The sequence below is a fragment of the Arvicola amphibius genome, chromosome 4, assembly GCF_903992535.2.
Source record: "Arvicola amphibius chromosome 4, mArvAmp1.2, whole genome shotgun sequence".
Classification (NCBI taxonomy): Eukaryota; Metazoa; Chordata; class Mammalia; order Rodentia; family Cricetidae; genus Arvicola; species Arvicola amphibius.
Genome location: NC_052050.1, coordinates 43022356 through 43048705, shown reverse-complemented (window position 1 = coordinate 43048705; position 26350 = coordinate 43022356). Strand labels below are relative to the sequence as shown.

The 26350-nt window shown below is 47.7% G+C and overlaps 2 protein-coding genes across 3 annotated transcripts; both read left to right on the top strand.

The window, feature by feature from the left end:
• The first annotated feature begins 1634 nt into the window (after positions 1 to 1634).
• On the top strand, positions 1635 to 21714 carry Spag5 (sperm associated antigen 5). Of its 2 annotated transcripts, none has more exons than XM_038327025.1 (24): positions 1635 to 2799; positions 3005 to 3130; positions 4481 to 5508; positions 5610 to 5787; positions 12190 to 12264; positions 12503 to 12595; positions 12666 to 12800; positions 13167 to 13286; positions 13542 to 13634; positions 13712 to 13825; positions 14083 to 14176; positions 14369 to 14516; positions 14595 to 14697; positions 14996 to 15129; positions 15315 to 15456; positions 19261 to 19372; positions 19589 to 19675; positions 19931 to 20051; positions 20136 to 20247; positions 20628 to 20708; positions 20814 to 20969; positions 21051 to 21125; positions 21232 to 21312; positions 21453 to 21714. In XM_038327025.1, the coding sequence occupies exons 1-24, from the start codon at positions 2749 to 2751 to the stop codon at positions 21522 to 21524; spliced, it is 3531 nt and encodes a 1176-aa protein (XP_038182953.1). In that variant the 5' UTR covers positions 1635 to 2748; the 3' UTR covers positions 21525 to 21714. The 2 variants fall into 2 exon arrangements, with proteins under 2 accessions (XP_038182953.1, XP_038182954.1); XM_038327026.1 differs by lacking the exon at positions 1635 to 2799 and having other exon boundaries at positions 3074 to 3130; positions 4481 to 4546; positions 4722 to 5508.
• Positions 21715 to 22426: 712 nt separating this feature from the next.
• On the top strand, positions 22427 to 26216 carry Aldoc (aldolase, fructose-bisphosphate C). The gene is made up of 9 exons (XM_038327314.1): positions 22427 to 22559; positions 23992 to 24111; positions 24201 to 24412; positions 24509 to 24563; positions 24659 to 24819; positions 24917 to 25000; positions 25166 to 25340; positions 25448 to 25647; positions 25775 to 26216. Exons 2-9 carry the CDS (start codon positions 24000 to 24002, stop codon positions 25865 to 25867), a joined length of 1092 nt encoding a protein of 363 aa, XP_038183242.1. The 5' UTR covers positions 22427 to 22559; positions 23992 to 23999; the 3' UTR covers positions 25868 to 26216.
• Positions 26217 to 26350: the final 134 nt, after the last annotated feature.

Here is a 26350-nt window from a genome sequence, read left to right as displayed (position 1 = left end):
ATGCTGGCTTTTGTCTAACCATCAGAATTTATTTGGAGAAATGGAATTTCCTTTGGACCTGACACATGGTGAAGGAGAGAAGCAAGTCCTGAAAGTTGTCTTCTTACTTCTACACATTCATGTGTGTACATGTACACACACAATATATATATATATATATGTATGTATATATATGTATATACATATATATATACATAAATACATATACAGGTGGCTGGGTATATAGTTCAGTTGGTAAAGTTGTTGCCTAGCATTCATGAAGCCCTTGGTTTGATCCAAGTGTGCTGCAAAACTCCTGTAATCCCAGCATTTGGGAGGTGGAGGTAGAGGGGTCAGAAATTCAAGGTCATCCACATAGTTTAAGGTCAGCTTCAACTTGAACTATGAAACCCTATCATACACAAAGTAAAAACAGAATAAGGACAAGGGTAGTAGATTACACGATACTGTGTACCTAGCACAGGGCTACTACTATCAGTTCATCTGATCACAGTAGCACAATGAACTAACGTCCTGAGGAAATGATGGATATGTCACTGGGTCTCTTTTGTAGGTCACGTTAGATAGCTTAGAGATAAATGTCATGTGTTGCCTAAATTTCTCTCTTAGACAGTGAGGACTAGGTGTGATGTCTCATATCTGTGATTCAAGCACTTGGGAGATAAAGGCAGAAGGATAACTGAGGCCATCCTATGCTGCCTAGTTCATTCCAGTACAAAACTCTAAGAAACCTAAAAAGTATGGCATGGTGGTGTACACCTTTAATTCCAGCGCTCAGGAGGCAGAGGCAGGTGGATCTTAGTGAGCTTGAGGCTAGCCTGGTCTACAAAATGAGTTTCAGGACAGCCAAGACTATAACAAGAGAAAACCTTTATCAAAAAGAAAAAAAAAGAATAAAAGATAGAAAAAGAAACCTTAAAAGACCAGATGTGGTGGCACATACCTGTAATTTCAGCATCCAGGGGTTGGAGGCAGGAGGAAACTTGAAGGTCAAGCTAGCCTGGGCTCATACTGAATTTGAGGCCAATTTGTTTGCATAAGGGTCTGTCTCAAACCTTTAGATGGAAATCCAAATGCTATAAAAAAAATGTTTTGACCATATAAAAAATGTACCTCCATGGCTCAGTGCTTGCTACTCTTTCAAAGGATGTGAGTTTGGTTCCCAGTACCCACACCAGGCAGTTTATAACCTCTTGTAACTCTAGCTCCAGCACCCTTTTGTAAACTCCAATAGCACCAGGCATGCATATGGAACAAAGACGTAAGTGCTGAGCCAGAGGCAGGCAGAGCTCTGGGAGTTCAAGGCCAGCCTGGTTTACAAAGAGTTACACAGAGAGACCCTGTCTCAGAGAGAGAGAAGTCAGGTAGTGGTGCCATATGCTTTTAATCCCAGCACTTGGGAGGTAGAGGCAGGTAGATCTCTGAGTTCAAGGCCAACCTGTTTCCAGGACAGCTAGGGCTGTCACAAAGAAACCTTGTTTTTAAAAAAAAACCAAAAGCTCCTCTTGATTTGCTTCCTTCTCTCCACAAATTAAGACTTCTCAGCACTCAAGAGGCTGAGGCAGGACTGGAGCTAGTTAAGAGGCTGGCAAAACCCTGCTTCAACATGGTGCCATCAATGATTAATTTGAATACTCTCACCTTTTTTAGGCTTTGTGGTCCCAGCCAATTGGAAGGTTGAGACAGGATGATGGGGAGTTCAGGGCCAGCCTAAGCTATATAGCAAGACACTTATACAAGATAAACAAAAAATTTGCTTTGGAGGCAGAAGCAAATTTGAGGCCAGCTTGTGCTATGTATTGAGGTTCAATCTCAAGAAAACGTGAGTTATTAATAAAAAATGGATTAATAAATTCCAGCTAATATGCCACCTACTTTTTTGTTTTGTTTGAGACAGGGTTTCTCTGTGTAACAGTCCTAGCTGTCCTGGAACTAGCTCTTGTAGACCAGGCTGGCCTTGAACTCAACAGAGATCCACCTGCCTCTGCCTCCTCAAGTGCCGGGATTAAAGAAGTGCTACCACTGCCAGGCCCAATGCCACCTACTTTTAATTCAAGCACTCAGGAAGCAGAGGCAGGCACATCTCTTGAGTTTGAGCTCCACACCAGCCAAGGCTGCATAGTGAGACCCTGTTTAACTACAGAGGGATTCAGTAGACAGAAGCCTGTGTTCGTGGGATGTTGTGCAAATTATATTATCTTTGACTCAATTTCTTATGTATAAAATGAATGAGTTAATAATATAGTAAGCACTTGAAAACAGTGCCACGGTCATCATAAGTGTACAGTACATGTCCGCTGTTATTCTAGTAATCTTGTTGCAGGCTCTAAGGTTAGATATAAGAAAGGCCCAGAAATTCTTAAGAGGCATTTACCTGAAGGCCGAAGTGGGGCCCTTAGGGACTCTCTCCGGCACCTATGGATCTGGCATCTACACCTGGACAGCCCAACCCTGCGTGAAGTACAGCTCACTCGGTAACTGAGAGAAAAGAGCTACTGAAACAAGATGCCTTGACTTTCCAGCTGCCCACGGTGTCCTGACCAGAGGACACGCAACCCTGATGCCGGTAGCCTAAGAAGAGGCGTTAGACTAAGTGCGTAGCGACCTGGGGGCGTGACGTACGCAGGTCCCGCCCACCGCGACGTACTGCGGTCCCACAGCCAATCCGGAAGCGCGTATCGGGTTCAAATTGAGTCGGCGGGTCAATGTGACTAAGTCGACTTAGCCAGAAAAGTGATCAAATTGAAGATGTGGAGGGTTAAGACACTGAATCTCTGCTTGTCGCCTTCGCCCCAACCGGTGAGGAGAGAACGCCCGCGGAGAGGGCAGTACCAGGGCGGGGCGCCGGCGGTGCCGAGGCCGGTGAACTCCGGTCCCATCGGAGCCGGGCAGCGGGACGCTTTGTTGGCCCCGCGGCCCGGCGGTTGCGGGGAAAACATTTCCCGGAGAGAGGAGGGGCGCGCTTGCCTGAGCCACGTTTCCTCACACTCGCTTTCTCTCTCAGGGAAAACCAGCTATGAGAACTCCTCTCCGAGAGCTGAAACTGCAGCCCGGAGCCCTCACCAATTCAGAGAAAAGGCCGCCGATGTTCTCCTCGTTGACCCCATACCTGCGCAAGCTGGAGCTGAAGGTGAGATTCGCCTAGGTAGCTTCTCAACTGGGCTGTTTGCCCAGGCCGAGTGCTCAGAGGAACAGAGGGCCAGGGCTGGAACGTAATTAATAGCGATAATGAAGCCTTCTACTTCCGTGACATCCATTTACAGCTATTCAGGCCAACAGAGAGGTGCCCTGGGGTAGTTAAAACGAATCCACTGAGTACCCGCATCTCTATTTAGCTGTTGGTTTGACCTCTACCAAATTCCCGAGAAATACTTACACTGGCTCATTTATGAAGCTCATTTATGGAGAGTGAGACAGTATCCTATGAAGTAGTCAGAATTTTCCTGGGTCCAGTACTTTAAGTATTACCTTGTGTAATTACCTTTACCGAGCTGTATTTTTGTCAAGTCTTTTCTATTATTTTTGTCGCTGTTGTTTGAGACAGAATTTCTCTGTGTAGTCCTGCTACTCAACTCTGTAGATTAGCTTGTCCTGGGATTCAGAGATCCGCCTGCCTCTGCCTCCCAAGTGCTGGGATTAAAGGCATACACCACCACTACCCAGCACCCCTAGGGTTCTCTAAAGGCATTTTGAAGAACTTACTTGCCTGGGGAAATCGACCTGAAGAATTGCTATCCAATCCATATCTTAATGGGAAGCATGAAGCTTCTTATTCTTTTGAAACATGAAAGTTTACTCTCCACCCCCACCCCTTGGACCATGACTTTGTTATTTTATTTCATGGTGCTGGGTATTGAACCTCGGTCCTTGTGCTTGCTAGGCAAACACTATTACTGAACTGTGTACCTCCAGCCCTATTTCATTAACTTTATCTTGCCAGGTGGTGGAGGCAGAGGCTGGCAGATCTCTGTGAGTTCGAGGCCAGCCTGTTCTAGAGAGCAAGTTCTAGGACAGGCAGCAAAGTTACAGAGAAACCCGTCTCAAAAACAAAACAAAACAAAACACTTTATCTATTCTGTGTCTAGTAACTCTAGATTCTGACAGCCCTTGAAACATGGCGCCCCCTGTTCTAGCCCTCCCTACTGTAGCTCTTAGATATAGGTTGGAATTAGAAAAAGATATGGCAAAGTCATATTCGAGCTAAAATCTTCCGCTGATATGAACAGATATGCTAGGTCTGTTTATGCTAACAGCTGGATCCTCATTTATATGTGGGATGCATTAAGGGTCCAAGTGGCTTCCTAGTTTTCTTTCCCTTTGTTGGTTCTGCATAGTAACCGGCCAGGATTGGCTAGCTTCTTACCTCAGAAGAGATAACGAGGACTCCTTGCTTTTTCTGAGTTTGGATATCATGATGTACCCACGGTCATATGTTGAAGACTAAATTGGTTGCCTTAGACAACTGTTTTTGTTCTGGCAGGAAAGGAACAGCAACTTATCTCCAGTGGATTTTATCAGTCCTGAGAACAACTGCCCTTCAGAACAGGTCAGTCAGCCTTCAGAGTCCACAGAAGCTTGTCAGCGTGAGTCTGACCCACCTCCCGAGAGCACCTTTCCTCTTGGTACATCAGAGAAAGCAGCAGACACAATGGATGACTTTGTAGTAGAACCAATGGATGAAAGTCTAATTGAGACCATGGTTCTTCTACCCTTCCCACTAGGGCAGCAGCAAGACCTGATGCTTGAGGCTCTCTTAGATACCAGAGCAGAGAAAAACAGCAGCTCTCTAAATGAGTCTTCAGGGCTGGAGGATCTGGTGGAGAAAGAGGTGGCGCCCTGTATGGAAGACAGCTTTACAGAAGTTGTTTCTATTAGGCCTGAGCAACCTGCATCTCAGGACCCTCCATCTCACCTCCCAGAATATCCACCAGAACCCTGTTCTGAGCAGTTCCACTGCTTTGAAGAAAACCCGCAAGGCGTTAACCCTGAAGCTGCACCTGAGCACTTAGTACCTTCTGAAAATGTCTTGACTTTCTCTGTGGCCTTGACTGAAGATTTACCCGTTGATCACGTAGACCCAGGGGAGGAAACTGTTGAGTACAGAGTTATACAGGAAACAAGCATTCCCACATTCCCTGAGGGGGTTGAATCGGGACATCAAGCACTGGCTACAAATGCAGATGTCCCATCTGTATCTCTGACATCGAGTCTAGTAGAAATGGGAACCCAGGAAGCTCCAGGCCCAACTACAGAAGATGCTAGTAGGATTCCTGGCTTAGATTCAGAGACTTGGATGTCCCCACTGGCCTGGCTAGAAAATGGTGTGAATACATCAGTCATGCTACAGAATCTCCGCCAGAGGTTATCCTTCCCCGCTGTGCTTCAGGATGCAGCCATTGGCAATACACCCCTCTCCACCTGTTCTGTGGGAACTTCTTTTACTCCTCCAGCACCAGCAGAAGCAGGCACCAAGCACAGTGCTTCAGAGACAGAGCGCCTCCTCTTGGGGTAAGTGTCCCCTCCAGACCTGCGCCTCTGGAGCGCTGATCCCTAGAGCTGCCACTCACATCTCTCTCCTTCCTGTCCTCTTTTCTGCTTTCCTGGGGTAGCTGCGGTCCTCTGGATCTGACTGCCTTGTCCCGACACGACCTGGAAGAGAACCTGTTGAACTCCCTTGCTATGCTGGAAGTTCTTTCCCACCAGCTTCAAGCCTGGAAGAGGCAGCTCCCTCTCCCTCACCGGGACTCTCAAGACGGTAGCACACAGACTGACAGCTCTCCGAGTGAGGTACGAGCTTCTGACTGAGAGCTCGGAGGATCCCAGTGGGCCCTCTGCCTTAGAAAGTAAGCTGAGGGCCGGGTGGTGGTGGCGCACACCTTTAATCCCAGCACTCGGGAGGCAGAGGCAGGCAGATCTCTGCGTTCGAGGCCAGCCTGGTCTACAAGAGCTAGTTCCAGGACAGACTCTAGAAACTACAGGGAAACCCTGTCTCGAAAAACAAAAACAAAAACAAAAAAAAAAAAAAAAAAAAAAGAAAGTAAGCTGAGAAGCTGCCAGAGGGGAAAAAGGATGCCTTAGCCACAGACTCAGTCAGTCTTAGACTATGTGCAAAAACTGAGAACTTGAGCCAGGAATGGTGGTACATGCATATAATACCAAGTTTTGAGAGGCTAAGGCAAAATGACCTAAAAATGACCTAAAATTCAAGGCTAGCCTGGGCCATAGAGTTTGGGGCTAGCCTGTTTTTTTTTTTTTTTTTTTTTTAAGATTTATTTATTTATTATGTATACAACATTCTTGCCTCAATGTATGCCTGCACGCCAGAGGAGGGCGCCAGATCTCAGTACAGATGGTTGTGAGCCACCATGTGGTTGCTGGGAATTGAACTCAGGACCTCTGGAAGAGCAGCCAGTGCTCTTAATATCTGAGCCATCTCTCCAGGCCCCTAGCCTGTTTTTTTATTTTGTTTATTTATTTTTTAAGTTGAAGGCTGGACAGTGGTGGTCCACATTTTTAATTCCAGCACTTGGGACGCAGAGGCAGATGAATCTCCATGAATTTGAGGCCAGGTTGGTCTACAGAGTGAGTTTCAGAACAGCCAAGGTTACACAGAGAAAACTTATCTTGAAAAAACATTAAAAAGGGGCTGGAGAGACGGCTCAGTGGTTAAGAACATTGCCTGCTCTTCCAAAGGTCCTGAGTTCAATTCCCGGCAACCACATGGTGGCTTACAACCATCTGTAAGTGAGGTCTGCTGCCCTCTTCTGGCCTGCAGACATACACACAGACAGAATATTGTATGCATAATAAATAAATAAATAAATAAATAAATAAAAATTTCTTCTTTAAAAAAAAAGAAAAGAAAAGAAAAAACATTAAAAAAAGTTAAAGATTGTCAGATGGTGGTGGCACATACCTTTAATTCCAACAGTCAGCTGATCTCTGAGTTTGAAGCCAGCATGGTCCACAGAGCAAGTTCCAGGTTAGCCAGGGCTATATACAAAAACCCTGTCTTGGTTTAAAAATAATAATAATAAAAAAAAAAAAAAGCCGGGCAGTGGTGGCACACGTCTTTAATCCCAGCACTCAGGAGGCAGAGGCAGGTGGATCTCTGTGAGTTCGAAGCCAGCCTGGTCTACAAGAGCTAGTTCCAGAACAGGCTCCAAAGCTATAGAAAAACCCAGTCTCAAAAGACAAAAAACAAAAACAAAAAAAAAGTCTGACATACCTATACGCTTTTGGTACTTACTGTACTTGGTGCATCCAGACTTTCCCAAGGCAGGACAAGTAAACAGAGTTACTTATTTCTTTCCTTTTTTTTCAAGACAGTCTGTCTGTAGCTTTGGAGCCTGTCCTGGAACTAGCTTTGTTGACCAGGACTCACAGAGATCCACCTGCCTCTGCCTCCCAAGTGCTGGGATTAAAGGCATGCGCCACTGCCACCCTGCCAGAGTTACTTATTTCTATGGTGCTCAGAATTGAACCCAGGACCTCTGTGTTCTGGGAAAGTCCAGAGCAGTATCTTTAGCCCAAAGCAAGAAAAGGTTTTTTGTTTTTTTTGTTTGTTTGTTTGTTTGTTTGTTTTGTTTTTCGAGACAGGGTTTCCCTGTAGTTTCTAGAGCCTGTCCTGGAACTAGAACTAGCTCTTGTAGACCAGGCTGGCCTCGTACGCAGAGATCTGCCTGCCTCTGCCTCCCGAGTGCTGGGATTAAAGGCATGCGCCACCACTGCCCGGTGCAAGAAAAGTTTTAAACAGTATCTATCATTAGCTCTGGTTGGCCTAGAACTCACAGAGATCTGTTTTCCTCTGCTCCAGAGTGCTGGAATTAAAAGCATGTACCACCAAGCTCAACCAACTTTTTCTTTTGGTGTTTTTGAGGCAAGGTGGCACTGTAACCCAGAATGTCCTAGAACCCATGGTGATCTAGTCTCCTAGGTGATGGGATATGGTCAAGCTTGTGTCATCATGCCCAGCTAATTAAGTGTGTGTGTGTGAGAGAGAGAGACAGAGAGAGAGAGAGAGAGAGAGAGAGAGAGAGAGAGAGAGAGAGAGAGAGAGAGAAACAAGACAGATAGACAGACGGACAGACGGATGGACAGACAGGTACAAGACACAGCACCTGGAGGCCAGAGGCTATCTTTTATTCTCTTCATCCATTGTTTTTGTTCTGGGGATAGGACTCGAGTTGACAGGATTGCATGGCTATCTTGCCAGCCCCTTATTAAACATTTCTGATGAAAGCTCACTAAGATTTTTGGCATATGTCCCCAAAAGAGTTCTTAGTCTTGGATTACATGCCTTAGGTAGGCCTATTATTTAGCAGAAGGATTTTGGTGTTGCTGGAATGGATAATGTCATGAATGACATGAGGGAGCACAGGGACCCTATCTGGCATGGCGGTGAACAGTCCAAGCACTCAGGAGGAAGAGCCAGGTTTGACACAAGTTTGAGAGCAACCTAATCTGTTTAATGAGTTCCAGGCCAGGCTGGACTTCAGGGTGAAACACTCTCAGAAATTGAGAGGTGGCCGGGCATGGTGGTACATATCTTCAGTCCTTAATTCTAGCACCCAGATCCATAGAGGCAGGTATATCTCTTGAGTTCTAGAGCCTGGGCTACAGAGAAAGTTCCTGGACAGCCAAGGCTGTTACACAGAGAAACCATGTTTTGAAAAACCACACACACACACACACACACACACAGAGTTGAGAGAAGGGGTCTGGAGAGATGGCTTTTTCTTTAAAAAAAAAAAAAAAAAAAAAAAGCCAGAAAAGGACTATTGAAATGGCTGGAGGGTAAAGGTGCTTGCAACAAGCCTGATGACCTGCATTTGATCCCCAGGATCCATTGGCAGACAGAACCAGCTGCTGCCAGTTGTCCTCTGACCTGCACATATGCACACACACATATGTAAAAAGGCACTGAAAAAATTGTAGCCAGAAAAACAACAAAAAAACAGGAGGTATTTAGGTATGAGAGGAAATTATTTCTCTTAAGATATATATATACACCTCCAAGGGTACCTGCACATGAAAAATAAACCTTAAGGGGAATATATATATATATATATATATATATATATATATATCATATGCTAGAGGATTCTCTTGGAGCTGGAGTTACAGGTGGTTGTGAGCTGTCTGATGTGGTTCCTGGGATAAGAGGAAAGTAATTTAAAGACCTCTGTTCTAGCAGGACATAATTGTGTGTACCTGTAAATCCAGCACTTGGGAAGTGGAACTAGGAAGACTAGGAGGATAAGGAGTTGAAGGTCTGCCTCAGCTGCCCTTGAGCTAAGGGCCAGTCTGGGCTATGCAAGACCCTGTGTTTTTTTTTTTTTTTAATATTTATTTATTTATTATGTATACAATATTCTGACTGCATGTGTGCCTGAAGGCCAGAAGAGGGCACCTTACCTCATTACAGATGGTTGTGAGCCACCATGTGGTTGCTGGGAATTGAACTCAGGACCCTTGGAAGAGCAGGCAATGCTCTTAACCACTGAGCCATCTCTCCAGCCCCAAGACCCTGTGTTTTGTTTTGTTTTGGTTTTGTTGTTGCTGTAAAATAGTGATAAAGAGCACTGTTCTAGACGAAGCTAGCTGTGACATCACACTTAGGAAGAAAGAGAATAGTGTTGTGGAAAGAATAGAAAATGCCAGGATGTGGCTGTAGTAACTATAGTGATTGATGCTTGGAAGAGATGGTGCCCCCAAACCCTCCCTTCACTTGCAAGTACTGTTAACTTTACCTTTCCCCCCAGACCCAGAAACCATGGGATCCTTGTTTCTGTAGCTGACCGATTTCTTTCTTGAAATTTCTTTGTATCTTTTTCCTTGTCCTTGGCCTCATTTCATGTCCTCAGATCTGCCTTCTATCCTTTTCCTCTGGAGCTGCCAGGTCCTTTGGGAGGCCACTGAAGCAGAACCAGAGAAAGGAAATGGCATCCCCTCAGCCATTTGCCATCACCATGCATGTCCTTGCCGCTTGGCTGCCTCCTCACATTAATCTCATCACCTGCCTGACTGCCCAGCTCTGAGCAGTGTGTGTGGTCCTGTCCAGGACTTGGGGGTTTCTCTGTGCCTTTCTGCACAATGGCGTAGATAGATCGCTTTGCTGGGAAAGGGGGCTGTAAACGGCAGAGACCCAAGGGTAATGTGACCGCCTGCTGAAAGCCAGACTGCAGTGCTCAGTGACTCAGCACTGCTGCTTCTGCAGTGCCTTTATAATGTCTTCCTTTGGGTGCTAATGAAAACTCCCACTCTTTTTTGAACACGGTATTGCTTTGTAACCCAAGTGGCAGCAAACTCGTGACCATCCTGCCTCCTCCTTCCTAGGGCTAGGATTACAGTCTGTTTGCTACCAAGTCTAGCTTCTTGCTAAGATTTTTTTCTACCATAAGAAAGTAGACAACTAAAGTAAGAAAATAGGGATTGGAGATGACTTGGTGGTTGAGGGCATATTCTGCTCTTTCAGAGTACCAGAGTTCTGTTCCCAGAATTTACATCTGGCAACTCACAACCACCTGTAATTCTAGCTCCAGGGAAATCTGATATCTCTGACCTCTGGGTATCTGCACCCATGTGCACAGACACACATAGGTACACACACATATACATGTAAGTAAAAATTAAGAAAAGAAAATAGAAATGATTTAAATAGGGCTGGGATATAGCCCTGTCATAGAGCAGGTGCCTAGCATAGATGGCCTAAGTTCATTTGCTCGCCCTGCAAGGAGGAAGTTCGAGAGCAGTCAGTTGGTGAAGTGCATGGGAGCATGCCTGAAGATCTGCCCTCCATCCCCAGGAGACGGGTTAAAAAGCTGGCATGGTGGCGTGTGTAAACTTGTAATAGTGTAATGATTTTTTTTTTTCTTTTTAATGTGTGGGTTTTGTCTTTGTGTGCCTGGTGCCTGAAGAGGCCAGAAGAGGGCATCTGATCCTCTGGAACTACAGTTATAGACAATTATGAGTCGCAATGTGGGTGCTGGAAATGAAACCTGGATCCTCTAGAGAAGCAGCCAGAATGTGTAACTGCTGAGCCATTTCTCTAGCTGCTATTTTTAATTAAAGAAAAAAAATTTATGTGTATGTTTTGCCTGAATGTATGTACCACATGTGCATCTGGTGCCCATGGAGGTCAAAAGAGGGTGCCAGATGCCCAGATGATTGGTTATAAGCTCTAAGTGGGTGTTAGAGACTGAACCCCTCCCTATCCCTATCTTCTTAATTGTCTATCCATCTTTCTGGCCTCTGGTTTATTTTATTTTATATTTTAGTTAAGATACATTGGTTTTATTATGGCTTTTTTTTTAGACACAGGGTTTCTTCTCTGTGTAGCCCTGGCTGTCCTGGAACTTGCTCTGTATACTAGTTTGGCCTTAAATTCAGAGCTCTGCCCACCTCTGCCTCCTGAGTGCTGGAATTAAAGGTATGTGCCACCACCACCTGGCTTCCTTCTTCATTATAACATTTTCAAACAATGTTTTTGTTGATTGATCTTTCCTGACCTTTCTCCCAGTCTCCCTCCTTCCCTGTACCCTTCAACCCACCTTCCATAGCCTTTTTTCCACTAAAAAGCTACCTGCTTTCAGAGTGGAGATACATAACTTAGGGTAGAGCACACTTGCCTCATGTACACAACACAGCGGAAAGATTTAAAAGAGGCACCACTATCGCCTGACTTGCATCCGGCTTTAAAAAATAAGTTTCACTCATCATTTATGTGTATGTGTGTGTGCTTGAGTGTATGTACGGTACACCATATGTCTACAATATCTGCAGAGGCCAGACACTTGTAGACCAGAGATCTGGTCTCCTAGGTCTGGAGTTACAGGCAGTTTTGAGCCACCTGATTTCAGTGCTGGTCCTAAGGACTGAACCTGTGTCTTCTGGAAGAAGCGTAGAACATAAGAAGAGCACAGAAGGTGCTTTCAACCACTGAGCCATCTCTCTAAGCCCCACACTCGGCCTTTTACATGGACCCGAGTAGTCAAACTTAGGCCCTTCTATTTGCAAGGCAAGCACTTTGCCATTATCTCCAGCCCCTTCTAGATTTTTTTGTCACTTGCCTTCATCTGATTGTGAGCCTGATTTCTCATCTTATATGAAAGTCACTGGCATAAGGGAGCATTAGAGGCTGCTGGTGTATGTTATCCATCTAAAAAGTGCCATTATTTCTGTGGCTAGGTCACTAAGACACCTAAACTTCTTCAGGACAGCAAAGAGATTAGACAGGCCCTGCTGCAAGCCAGGAACGTCATGGTAAGTGTTGGTTGAGCTTATGCCACTGGGGGCCCTTGTGAAGATAAATGGTGGGTCCTGGGTGGTTAGTGGATGGTGATACGTAGCTGTGGCAGTGAAGGGAACATCCCAGACCTTTGTCAGGGATGTCTCACTATTTGGAACTTGGAGTTGGGGACAGTCAATGGCTTTTTTCCTACAATGTCCCTCTTGCTTAATGACTACATTTGATATAACCTTGCTGCCTTCTTTTCCACAGCAATCATGGCTGCTAGTCTCTAGAGAGCTGATATCCTTGCTGCACTTGTCCCTGACACACATGACAGAAGACAGGATGACAGTGAGTCAGGAGGTAAGCATCATGAAGTTGACCTTAAGTCAAGAAGAAGGCACAAGACATAGTATCCGTTCTTCTTCTGTAGTCTCAGCGTGCAGACACCCTGATTTCCTCCTGCTCTCATGTCCTGAAGAAGCTGAGGGCAAAGCTCCAGAGCCTCAGAACAGAAAGGGAGGAGGCGAGGCACAGAGAGGAAATGGCCCTGAAAGGCAAAGATGCGGTAAGGTGGCCAGACCCTGCTTGGATGCAGGGCTCCACTTCAAGGTTCTGTGGGAGTGACTAGACGTAAAACTGCCTGACCTGGGGAGTTAAGAGCTGCTGGGGTGCTGGGCGGTGGTGGCGCACGCCTTTAATCCCAGCACTCGGGAAGCAGAGGCAGGAAGATCTCTGTGAGTCCGAGGCCAGCCTGGTCTACAAGAGCTAGTTCCAGGACAGGCTCCAAAGCTACAGAGAAACCCTGTCTCGAAAAACAAAGCAAAACAAAACAAAAATAACAAAAAAAGAGCTGCCGGGGTATCTGTGTTTATGGCTGTCTGTGCTGTTTTCTTTTTACACACTGAGTCCTTGTGACCTTTGCCCTCAACAGGCAGAGGCAGTACTGGAGGCTTTCCGCACACATGCCAGCCAGCGCATCAGCCAACTGGAACAGGATTTGACATCAATGCGGACGTTCAGAGGCCTTCTACAGGAGGCCCAGACCCAGCTGGTAATTGTCTTTTCCTTTTTTTCTGAGATAGGCTCTCACTGTATAGTTGAGAAATTGCTATGTAGACCGGGCTGGCATTGAACCCACAGAGGTCTGCCTATCTCTGCCTCCTGAGTGCTGGGATTAAAGATGTGTGCCACTACTCCCAACTCAACTGGTAATCTTAGGGCATCTTCTGTTCTTGGGGCTCTTGATGACACCGACAAGATGGTTCCATTCTCCCACTTAGCTGCCTCCATAATCGTTGCTTTCCAGACAGAGCTTCACACAGAGCAGGAGGAGCTGGCTCAGCAGACAGTGAGTCTGACTTCTGCCTTGCAGCAGGACTGGACATCAGTCCACCTGGATGTGAGTATTTGGGGCCATCACAACCACTTCAGTTTTCCATCCTTGAGTGTGCTCTACTGATCTAATTACTTTGGTAGTATGGGACATGGGCAGCTTTGCTGAGTCGGGCTCGAGGACTCACAGAGAAGCTCACAATCAAGAGCCGGCAGGCCCTTCAGGAGCGGGATGCTGCAGTCGAGGAAAAGAAGCAGGTAACTTGGGGTGGGGCTACTTAGGCCCTGCTTTCACTTTGTTTGGCTTTAAGACATCAGGAGCTCAGTTGTTTCCTTTGATCCCAGTGCCTTCGCTTCTGTAATTTTCTTGTCTCTACTTGTTCCCGGGGATCAACTTCATTTTCTGCAGTGTTGCTGTTCTGGAAGTTTTCGCTGTTATCTGTAAGGAAAAGCTGCACTGAGTCCTGCAGTTCTTGCCTCAGGAGGAGCTATAGGAAGGAAACTGTCTTTTCTAGGTTTCAAAGAAACTTGAACAAGTCTCTGCCCATCTAGAGGATTATAAAGACCAAATAGAACAGCTGAAGTTGGAAAATAGTCACCTTACCACAGGTGCGTGTGTGAGTGTGTGTGCACTTGTGTGTGCAGGTGTGTATAAACAGTTGGCCTGCTTGTCGTGTGGCAGAAGAGTAGGGAGGTGTTGATGGAGCACATGATTTGGGACAAGACTGTGTGTGGTGGTGGTGGTGGTAGTGGGGTCCTGACTTAGGCTCCCATGGTATCATTAGGATACTTTTGATCTAGAGCTCCAGGCTCAGCTGCAGAGTCTGACTAGCACAGAGAGCCAGCTGAAAGAACTGCAGAGTCAGCATACCCACTGTGTGCAGGACCTGGCCACGAAGGATGAGCTGCTGTGTCAGCTTACCCAGAGCAACAAGGAGCAGACTGCTCAGTGAGTCCTAACAGGTGATTGTGGCAAGAGGCCCAGCATAAAGGCCTGAATGGGATCTAATAGGTGGTCTGTTGGCAGATGGCAAAAGAAGGAAATGGAACTACAACACACGCAAGCACAGCTGCAGCATCAGCGGGCTGTGCTGGCCAAGGAGGTGCAGGATCTGAAGGAGACCCTGGAGGTAAGCAGTTCTGCTTGGAGAAGGGGTGAGTAAACCTCAGGGGTGTGACTCTTGCCTGCTGGGGTTGAAGTGAAGTTCAAGACTGGACTGGAGAAAGCCCCTGTCTACGCTCTAAAGTTCCCTCTCCTCCTTTTCTATCTCCTTCCCTCCTTTCCTCCATCCTTCCCTCTTTCTTCTTCCTCCCTTTCTTCTTTCTATCCTTCTCTTTTTCCTTCCTCCTTCCCTACTTCCCTCCCTTTCTCCATCCTTTCTTCCTTCTATCCCTTCCTCTCCTTCCTTCTCCCATCTATCTGTCCAGTTTGCAGACCAAGAGAGTCAAGTTGCTCACCTGGAGCTGGGCCAGATCGAGTGTCAGCTGAGAGGCACACTAGAAGTGCTGCGGGAGCGCAGCCTGCAATGCGAGACTCTCAGGGACACTGTGCAGAACCTGAAGTAAGAACCCGCTGCCTTTTTGTGTTTCCACGATGCTTTTTCCCACCCATGCTTCCAGAAGCCAAAGTCTCCCTGAAGAGAACCATGGGAGTGTTAAGTCTCTCTCTCCGAGAAAAAGAGGATCTGGGAGAAGCGCTCAGAGTCAGTGTCTGGTCTTTGCTCACCTTTGGGGTCCTGAATTTCAGGGCTGAGCTGGCCAGCACTACAGCAAGGCATGAGAAACAGGCCCTGGAGAAGACATCCCAGCATTCTCAAGAGCTGAGGTTGCTGACCCAGCAGCTACAGAGTCTCAGCCTCTTCTTACAGGCAAAGCTAAAGGAGAACAAGGCAAGACAGTGGGTTTTCTTCCCTGCCATTGTATCTTTTTCTCTTTTCTTTTTCATGTTTAGTTCTAAGAAGTGGCCTTGGGGCCGCACACATCAGACAGCACTCTACTACTGAGTGTTGTCAAACGGTCCACACTGAGCTTATTCCTATTCCCCAGTCCACCAGTTACATCTTTCTTAAGTAGAACAGACCTTTTTAAAAAAGATTCTCCTATGTTTTTACTTATGATTATGTGTGTACACTAGGTGAGTACACTATATGCTACGTGTGTGTAGGTGCTGTGGAGACCAGAGAGGGCGTTGGATTCCCAGGAACTGGAGTTACCAGCTATGGTGAAATGCCCATGTGGGTGCTGGGAACTGATCCAGGGTCCTCAATGGGAGCAGGAAGTGTTCTTTTTTTTTTTTTTAAAATATTTATTTATTTATTATGTATACAATATTCTCTCTGCATGTATGCCTGCACGCCAGAAGAGGGCACCAGACCTCATTACAGATGGTTGTGAGCCACCATGTGGTTGCTGATAATTGAACTCAGGACTTTTGGAGGAGCAGGCAATGCTCTTAATCGCTGAGCCATCTCTCCAGCCCCAACAGGAAGTGTTCTTTTGGTTTGTTTGTTATTTTTAGAGACAGGGTTTCTTTATGTATCCCTGGCTGTCCTGGAACCCGCTCTGTAGACCAGGCTAGCCCTGAACTCACAGAGATCAGCCTGCCTCTGCCTCCAGCTCAGAAAGCATTCTTTTTTTTTTTTTTTTTTTTTTTTTTTTTTTTTTTTTTTTTTTTTCCGAGCCAGGGTTTTTCTGTAGCTTTGGACACTGTCCTGGAACTCATTCTGTAGACCAGGGTGGACTCGAACTCACAGAGATCCACCTGCCTCTGTCTCCAAGTGCCGCCCAGCTTCAGAAAGCATTCTTAACTGCTGAACCATCTCTCCTACCGGTATAGCAGACTTCTTCAGTCTTGCTTCATTCTGTGACCATCAATGATTCTAAGTCATCTTCAGGACCTCTCTAGCCTGTCACTTACACCTTCTGCCTTCCAGTTTCCAAGCCTTTTGGTCCAGGTAGGCTGCTTGTACACCACACATCTCATTTCCGTTCACGCCTGCTCCAGATAGTCCATACCCATAGCTACTCTCTTCTGTTTCCAGTTTGAAATGCTTTCTTCTTTTCTATGAAAACTCTCCATGGTGTCTTCCTGTGCTCCTGACACACTTGCTGTCCTTAGGCACTTGTATTATTATTATTATTATTATTATTATTATTATTATTATTATTATTTTATGCTTATTGGTGTTTAAAGAAGGAAATTTAGTTAGGCAGTGGTGTCTCCTGAGGGGATAGGCAGGTGGATCTCTGAGTTCAAGGCCAGCCTGGTCTACAGAGTGAGTTCCAGGACAGCCAGGGCTACACAGAGAAACTCTGTTATTTGTTTGTTTGTTTGTTTGTTTTTTATTTCTTCTCTGTGTAGCTTTGGAGACTGTCTTAGAATTTCCTCTGTAGACCAGGCTGACCTCGAACTCATAGATCTTCTGTCTCCTCAGTGCAGGGATTAAAGGCGTGCGCCACCACTGACAGCTGAGAAACTCTTATCTTGAAAAAACAAAAAAAGAGAGAGAGCAAAAAAAAAGAAATTTAGCCTTGCTTTTTCGACTTCTTCACTGTATGTGGAGAAGTGATTGATATTATTCAACATTTAGCATTAATTAGTTTATTCAACAGTTAGAGGTACAATCAAGATCCTCTTCTCCAACTGGGGGCTGAACACATAAAATGTTAGAAGTTCTGCAGTGAATTGCAGGGAAGACAGACAGATATAAAGTTGCCGTTGTGACTTAAGATTATGATCTGACGTGATTGGTCATTTTTACCTTTGAGAGTTAGGATGTCTTCTCAAAGCAAGTTACTGACCTTGGCTGTCAATGTTTAGAAGTTTATAGGGAAGGGTAGGCATTCAGGAAAGCCCATCAGCCAAAGGCAACACAAAAACTATATGTAGAAGCTGGGCAGTGGTGGCACACGCCTTAATCGCAGCACTCTGGAAGCAGAGGGAGATGGAACTCTGTGAGTTTGAGGCCAGCCTGGCCTGCAAGAGCTAGTTTCAGGACAGGCTCCAAAGCTACAGAGAAACCCTGTCTCGAAAAACAAAAAAACAAACCAAAACAAAACCCTATATGTAGAAAGTTATACACAGCTGGGTGGCGGTGGCACGCACCTTTAATCCAGTGATCCAGGGCTATGTAGAGAGCCCCTGCCTCAAAATCACAATAGATAAATACATACATAAAAATCATTGGTCATTGATGGTGCACGCCTTTAATCCCAGCACTCAGGAGGCAGAGGCAGGCAGATCTCTGTGAGTTCGAGACCAGCCTGGTCTACAGAGAGTTCCAGGGCAACCAGAGCTGTTACACAGAGAAACCCTGTCTTGAAAAAAACAAAACAAAAATATTCCTGACATCAATTTTAGGTGTACACACATACATGTGAAGAGACACACACACATAAATACATACATACATACATGCACACCACACAAACACACATCAAAAGAGGGAAAATGAAAAATATAGGATTTAGAAGTAACTGAACTTGGTGGTGGATGTAGAAGCAGAATAGTGACCAGTGGTCATAAAATAATCAGAAAGTGACCCTGGTGTCTAGAACTGGACCTGGTGTACTTTTCCCATCCAGGGACCATATCGTATATCACAAGTGTTCAGCCTGTGGACCATCTGGCTCTGATTCAATTATTCAGCTTTGCCTTGCAGCTCAGGAGTAGCCACTGACAGTACTGAGGGGAAAGCGTGTGTCTGGAAGCACTGAGAGCCCTTAGCAGGCTACAGTCTGCTGCCTGTTAGGATCTAGAAGAGTGATGAGCGTGAAATAGAGAAAATAGTGAACTTAGCTTTATACACGCTCGTTTTTAGTGTGGGACATTCTGGTAGATCATCAGTGGTTTTCTTTGGGCACGGAGACTGGAGGAAAAGATCCAGTTAAGTGAAAGGAATTGAAGAGTCATCTGTGTGGGAATGACGGTCTGAAGTGGGGGTTTTGTAGGGTTCTAGAAGTAAAGCACTTGGGGTGGAAGCAGAGTCAAAGAGCCAAGGACTGAACCCCAGGTAGGTATGTGAGGGCCAAGAGTTAAGGAAAGACTGTGAGTTGAGGAAAGGCCTCTCTGTGAAGGAAGGTCATAATCCAAGGTCATGATCCAAGAGAAAAAGTTTCCTGAGTGCCTGGTCATCAATATCAAACAGGCCCGGTAAGTAGAGCTGGGAAGTACCTGCTGTATTTGAAAGTAAATGATGCCAGGCCTGGAGAGATGGTTTAGACCTCATAGGACCTGGATTCAATCCCAGCACCACACCTGGCAGTTCATAACTGCCTGTAACTCCAGCTCCAGGGCTCCGACATCCATCTGTCCTCACTCATACAGACAGACACACATATACACACATAAGTAGCAATAAAAACATTTTTAAAAGGGAGCGAGGACACCGGTGGTGAAGTAATGACAGCGCTGCTCACGTCGTGGGGGTGAGAGTCACAGGAAGAATGAGGGCAGGCCTTCCTCCCCCATATACAAGTGAAGGGACAGTCGGAGCTAAAAGATGTAAGGTTTTGATTTTCATTCTAAATGTTGCTTTAGCATGTTCGGGGAAAGGCACTATGAGAAGCTGAAGGTAGGACCTTTGGAAGGTGGAGTGGAAGCTCGCTCTGGACGGGTAGGAGCCTCTCAGAGCTCAGGAAATCACCCTAGATACAACTCAACAGCTGATTTTGTTTTTCTCCTTTGTCCTTAGGCTGAATCAGAGGTCATTCTACCCAGCACAGGCTGTGCTCCAGCCCAGGAACACCCTCTACTCAATGACAGTACCATTTCAGAAAACACCCTGACAGCAGTGGCAGATGAAGGTGAAGACCTTGGGATTCACCTGGCAAAGATGCACACCACTAGACTTATCTGATCATGTCCACTGCTGCAATCCCCTGGTTGGGTCACCAGAGAGACCCTCTCTATGCTCCATATTTTTTGTTGTTTATTTGTTTTTTAGAGACAAGGTCTCATGTAGCTCAGGGTGGCCTTGAATTTCTAGGTTGCTGAACATTCCTGCTTTATTTTTGCTTTAGAGCCAGAACCGGTTCCCGTGCCATTGCTTGGAAGTGATAAGAGTGCTTTCACCCGAGTAGCATCGGCCATGTCCCCCCAGCCTACAGGTTAGGACGGGCTCCAGGGACCATGCCTCCTTTCTCCAAGTGTGGTAGTGATGAGCAGAGTCAAAAGCAGAGAGAAGTGCTTTGCTCTAAAAACCTCAATTCTACTTGGGCTTGTTTTATTTCTGTCTTCTGGGATCTGTAATGTTCCGGATACTGAAACCCTGTGGGTGGGGAACATGAAGTTGTGGAAACAGTGGTTGTGTACCCCATCCTAGGCAGAAGGGCTGCACCTCTATCTAGGACTTTCTCTTTTAGAGACCCCAGACCTGGAGAAGAGCCTGGCAGAGATGAGTACTACGTTACTGGAGCTTCAGAGCCTGTGTTCTCTGCTGCAAGAGTCTAGAGAAGAAGCCGTTGGGGCCCTGCAGAGGAAAATGTGAGTGGTGTTAATGATGGGGCGATAAGACAGCCCTCGCGCACATGGTGGGGAGCAAGAATGATGCCGACTTCCCTTCCGTAGCTGTGAACTGCAGACCAGACTGCAGGACCAAGAAGAAGAGCACCAGGAAGCCCAGAAGGCAAAGGAAGCAGACATAGAGAAGCTGAACCAGACCTTGTGCTTGTGCTACAAGGTGACGGAGGGACCTTAAAGTGGGGCGACGAAGAACTGGGGCGGCTCCACTGGCCCACTGGGAGCCACTCTCTAGGAATCTAGGTAGTGGGGCTTTTCCAGCTACTGCCCTAGTTTTGCCCTTTTGGGGCCAGACATTTGATATCTGAGACTTTGGCTGACCTGTCACGTTCAAGCAGACCCAGCAGGGAAGCCTAGAACTGAAGCAGAACTGAAACCAAGATGTGCCTGCCATGCTTCTTGGTCCTGAAGAAAAAGTGGACGGATGAACTAGTCCCCAGGGCTGAGCACAGCTCAGGGATGCTATCCTGCCGTCTGGCAAGGACTGTAAAAGAAGGTAGCCTTTCCTCAGTGCTTTCTCTCCTCTCTTTTTCTTCACAGAATGAAAAGGAGCTCCAGGAGCTGATACAGAAGCAGAGCGAGAAGATCCTCGGGCAGATAGACAAGAGTAGTGAGCTCATAGTATGTGTCTTGTGACGTTGTGTGAGGCCTGTGCTTCTCCCGCCTAATGGGATAGGGAGAGAAAGGCCCTGGGTGCTGTTGGGTTACCTCTGCTCTTGTTCCCAGAGTCTCAGGAAGGAGGTGACCGAGCTCACACATTCACTGCGGCATGCAGAGACAGAGAATAAAGTGCTCCAGGAAGCCCTGGAGGGCCAGCTAGACCCCAGCTGTCAGCCGATAGCTACTAACTGGATCCAGGAGAAAGTGTCTCTCTCACAGGAAGTAATTCAGGGTTAACAAGAGGATCTGGGCACCTAATGGGGGCACCAGGCTGTGCCCCTATTAATCTGGACATATTTATAGGTGGACAAGCTGAGGGTCATGTTCCTCGAGATGAAAAATGAAAAAGCAAAGCTGATGGTCAAGTACCAGAGCCACGTAAGGGACTGTTCCTCCACCACAAGCAAGCGCCCGCCATATTGCCTGTGTCTTCTCTAGCTGTGGGCTTTATGTGTAGGGTTTATGAAGCCTGTTTGCATTTTAGAGGAACATCCTTGAGGAGAACCTTCGGCGCTCTGACACTGAGTTAAAGAAACTTGATGACACCATTCAGCATATCTACGAGGTAAAAATGAGGGAGGTACCAGGACCTGGCCTCAGGAGTACTGAGGAGCACAGCTCTTCAGTGGGTTTCTTTCCACCTCACGGGCCAGAGCTTTGGCCTCAGCACTGTGATCCACAGACGCTTTCTTTGCCTCTTCCCAGACTCTGCTGTCTGTCCCCGAAGTAGTGAAGAGCTGCAGGGAGCTGCAAGGATTGCTGGAGTTTCTGAGCTAATGAGCTGAAAGAGTGGGCTAGTGCTGTGCACCTGTACTTCCGGCTGCTCCAGAGGCTGAGGCAGGAGGATGGTTTACTCTCAGGAGTTTGAGAATAGCGCTGACAACCTGTCAAAGAAACCGAAAGCTGGACTCCACTTCGTTCCTTTTCCCTTCAGGGTCCCTTACCCCCAGTAATAGGACCAACTGGGATAGAGCCAACTATGTTTTATGCTATTTAAATAAAGTATATTTAATGTACTCCTTAAGTCCACTGTATCTTATTTTTGAGGTAGGAGTGGGCAGATGAAGTCAGGGAGGCAGCTCAGCCCTCCAGTCTGGGCACCCTTAACACCCTCACCACCTCCTCTTGAGGCTAAAGCCAGGGCTGTCTGCTTTTCTTTGCTTGAGTCTCTTGCTTCCACAAATAATGGGCCATGGACTGCCTGTTCCCTGGATTCCTGCCTAAGGGGAACAGAAAAGACTCCATTCATTTGCTTTCCCCAACCCCCAGGGGGTAGGCACTGGTAAATGTGGGCCAGAGAACAGGAACTCAATTTCATTATTCCATGCCTTGAACTGGGGCACCCTGGTAGATGGGCATCCGTGCCACCTCCCACCTGCTGATTGTTTCCACGACTCTTCTCTAGACGGGGCTTAATCCCCAACATTCAGCATAACGCCTAGCACAGCAAAACATGGATTCGCGGCAGAGACAAACACAAGGTCCATCTCATTCCTCTAGGGTTCTGGCGGCCGGGGGTGGGGGGGTGGGGGGCCCGCGATGTGGGAGGGGCATCCTCTTTAACAACCTTGGGGGACCTGCGGAGGAGTCATTCCACCTCACTGCTCCACCTCTGAAGGCGTGGCCTTACCCCAGACCAGTCCTGGGGAGAGGGCGGGGCCAGTGCGGGAGGTGTCTGTCCCGCCCCCAAGGAGTCACGTAGCTCTGCGGCATCCGCTGCCTTATTTACTCCAATTCGGACTGAGCTACAGTCTGTTGCTAACCAGACCCGAAGTGAGCTGTACCTGTGTCTCCTGCCGCTGACTGGTACAGGTAAGGTCGCAGGCGAGGCAGAGATGCTCAGCATCCCTGTTTCTTTTCCTTGACTCTTCGCTGCTGTCCTTGCTTTGCTCCCTGGGGCCCTGGTCCACCTTTTCAACTTCGTCTAGCCTCACATCTCTGCTTTCTGTATGCTTGAAACCCTGTGGCTCAGGAAAACCCTGCTAACCCCTTTTTTTCCTAGTTCTCCTAACTAGAACTCGGCTTTTCCAGTTCCAAGTCGTTCTTACTCAGCCTCCAGGACTTTTTCACTAGGTTAGCCTCTCTCATCCAAGGCTTTTTTTCTTCTTCTTCTTACTCTTCTTCTTTCTTTTTTGATTTTTCAAGACAGGGTTTCTCTGTGTAACAGCCCTGACTGTCCTGGAACTAGCTCTGTAGACCAGGCTGGCCTCAAACTCACAGAGATCTGCCTGCCTCTGCCTTCCAAGGGATTAAAGACATGCGCCACCACCACCCAGCCCATCCAGGGCATTTTAATCTCAGTCCATTTCTGCTCCTTCTTGGCTAGTCCCCAGGTGTAGGCTATGGGCCCAGGAAGAGCATCAGGACTGGTTAGTCTGCATCACCATCACCAGGCCCACCTTCCCTCAAGGCTCCCTCTTTCCCACTCCACTTGCTCAACCTTAATCCTTTGCCTCTGTATCCCCTAGGTGTCTGAGCTGTGGGGAGCCAGCCCTCCCTATTTCCTGTACCTCCTTGCACACTGGGGAATGCTCCTGGGTGCTGGAGATGACCTGATGGTGTCTCTTTCCTGTCCTCTCATGTAAATCTAGCCAGCCTGTTGGCCCCATCCTGCCATACTTGCAGTGCTCTGGGCCCGATCTCCACCATAGCTATGCGGAGTAGGCAGTAGCATAGGCAGTCAGGTTTTCAGTATGGAACAGAAGAGGCCGGTCTGGTATCTGTACCACCGCTTCTCTTTACCCTGTCTCCTGCCTTCCTCTAGATGTGAGGATCATGTGGATTAAATGTCTTATTCACAAATCTTGGGAAAATGTGTTTTTGTTTTTTTTCTTAGGGGCCCTTTAGAAGAAAAGAAAGGGAAAGCAGGAAAGGCAGGTCTTATGTCTCCCTCAGGAAGGGGCCAGGGGCCGTGAAAGAAGGGTTGGCATTCTCAACTGGGCAGCAGTTTCCAGGAAGACCTATAGCTTCAGGCTTGCCACCTCCCCATCCCCCATCCTGCATCTCTACTGGAGCTGGGAAGGGTGCCCACCAGGGACAAAAGGAGATGTGGGAACTAGGGCCCTAACCCTGTTAGCTGTCAAAGAGATTGGTGCCACTTTGATGCCCAGGACTCAGGCCAAGGACTGCTGTTCAGCTCCCGGCCCCGTGCTGAGCAGGACATTTGGCCTGTTTGGTCAGGAGGGGAAGCAGAGGAATTAGTAGTTGGGGTCTAGCTTTTCTATCCTGTTTCCATCCCGGACAGCTGTCACCATGCCCCACTCGTACCCAGCCCTTTCTGTTGAGCAGAAGAAGGAGTTGTCTGATATTGCCTTACGGATTGTGGCCCCAGGAAAAGGCATTTTGGCTGCAGATGAGTCCGTAGGTAAGTGAGAGCCAGTGGGCAGGGTTGAGGAATGGTTGCCAAGGAGTTCCAGCCAAAGAACAAGGCTGTCTCCCTTTGCTTGCTTTTAGGAAGCATGGCTAAAAGGCTGAGCCAAATTGGGGTAGAGAACACTGAAGAGAATCGCCGGCTGTACCGCCAGGTCCTGTTCAGCGCTGATGACCGTGTGAAAAAGTGTATTGGTGGCGTTATCTTCTTCCATGAGACACTCTACCAGAAAGATGACAGTGGTGTCCCCTTTGTCCGGACCATCCAGGATAAGGGCATTCTTGTAGGCATCAAGGTATATAGCCCCTGGCCCAGCGTGGGAGCTGGGTGTGAAAACTGGTGTCTGTAGGAGGGGTGGCAAGGCTAGCCCTCCATTTACTTTTCCTTGCAGGTTGACAAGGGTGTAGTGCCTCTAGCCGGGACTGATGGGGAAACCACCACTCAAGGTATGTGGTGGGTGGCTGTGAAGTCCACAGAGGTATGATATGGTTAATGTTGGCAAGACAGGGGCAGGGTGATGAAGCTGGTACTGTGTTTTCAGGGCTGGATGGGCTCTTGGAACGCTGTGCTCAGTATAAGAAAGATGGTGCTGATTTTGCCAAGTGGCGCTGTGTACTGAAGATCAGCGATCGTACACCCTCAGCACTGGCCATTCTGGAGAATGCCAATGTGCTGGCCCGCTATGCCAGCATCTGTCAGCAGGTGTGTGCTGGAGTTTGGGTGGGTGGAGGCACGCTTACATAGCTTTCTCCGATTCCCATCGTCTGCTTCTCCCAGTTTACTCCTCTCTTGCTTGCAGAATGGTATCGTGCCTATTGTGGAACCTGAGATCCTGCCTGATGGAGACCATGACCTCAAACGTTGCCAGTATGTTACAGAGAAGGTAATGTTCAGCTGAGCTCAGACAGACCAGGGACAGCCATCAGGGGTGCTTGGACCCCATTTCTACAGCTTAGATCCAGGCACACTCTCACTTAGAGCTTCAGAGAATAAGCCTGTACGGGACCCTCACATCCTGTAGTCTCCCACATAAACCTCTGATCCTCAGGTCCTCGCTGCTGTGTACAAGGCCCTGAGTGATCATCATGTATACCTGGAGGGGACTCTGCTCAAGCCCAACATGGTAACCCCTGGCCATGCCTGTCCCATCAAGTATAGCCCGGAAGAGATCGCCATGGCTACTGTCACTGCCCTGCGTCGTACTGTGCCCCCAGCCGTCCCAGGTACAGAATTGCTCCTATCATTCCAGGTCTGACTTCAGGTTTTTCTGAGGCGCAGGGATCCTTTGCCCTGGAGAAAACAGAGTGACCAGTCAGTTTGTCTTCTCCAGGAGTGACGTTCCTGTCCGGGGGTCAGAGCGAAGAGGAGGCATCCCTCAACCTCAATGCTATCAATCGCTGCCCACTTCCCCGGCCCTGGGCCCTCACCTTCTCCTATGGACGTGCCCTGCAGGCATCTGCCCTCAATGCCTGGAGAGGACAAAGGGACAACGCTGGGGCTGCTACTGAGGAGTTTATCAAGCGGGCGGAGGTAGGGAGCTAGAGGTGATGGCTGGGGAGAGATTGTGTGTTCCACCCAGAGATCCCAAACACGTGGGCAGGGTTCCACGCCTGTGGTCTGGCTCAGCCTGCTTACCTGTCCCCGGTCTCTTTTGCAGATGAACGGGCTTGCAGCCCAGGGCAGGTACGAAGGCAGTGGAGATGGTGGAGCAGCAGCACGGTCACTCTACGTCGCCAACCACGCCTACTGAGGCACACCTCCTCAGACCGCAGCCCTTGGCCTAGTAACACGCGCCCCATAGTCACAGCCAGGGCCCAGTAGCCATGCAGAACAGCTCTGTCTTCACCCAGCACCAACTCATCTTATTCTCTGTCTCACATTGCTGTACCCGAAACCCTGGATGGGAGGCAAAGTCCTCCCAAGTCTGAGGGCAGGGGGACTTTCTAGAAGTCAGAACAGAACATGTGGGCCTTTCCCCTGGCACTGTCAACCCTTACAGTTTTCCCATGATGATGTAGCTTGTCCTTGGGATTGGGGGACGTGCACTAGCCCTGACTCATGCCTTGAGTACACAGCAAATAAATAGGAGCAAAACACACTATTGTCTGTTGCACACATTAAAGTCCTCTCTCCCTGTGTGTGATCTGCTGGTTCATCCTATGTCAGAGCCCTCTGACTTAGCGGTGAAGAGCTGAGATCTGAGCTTCACTGGGCTTCAAGTTTATGGAGGAAG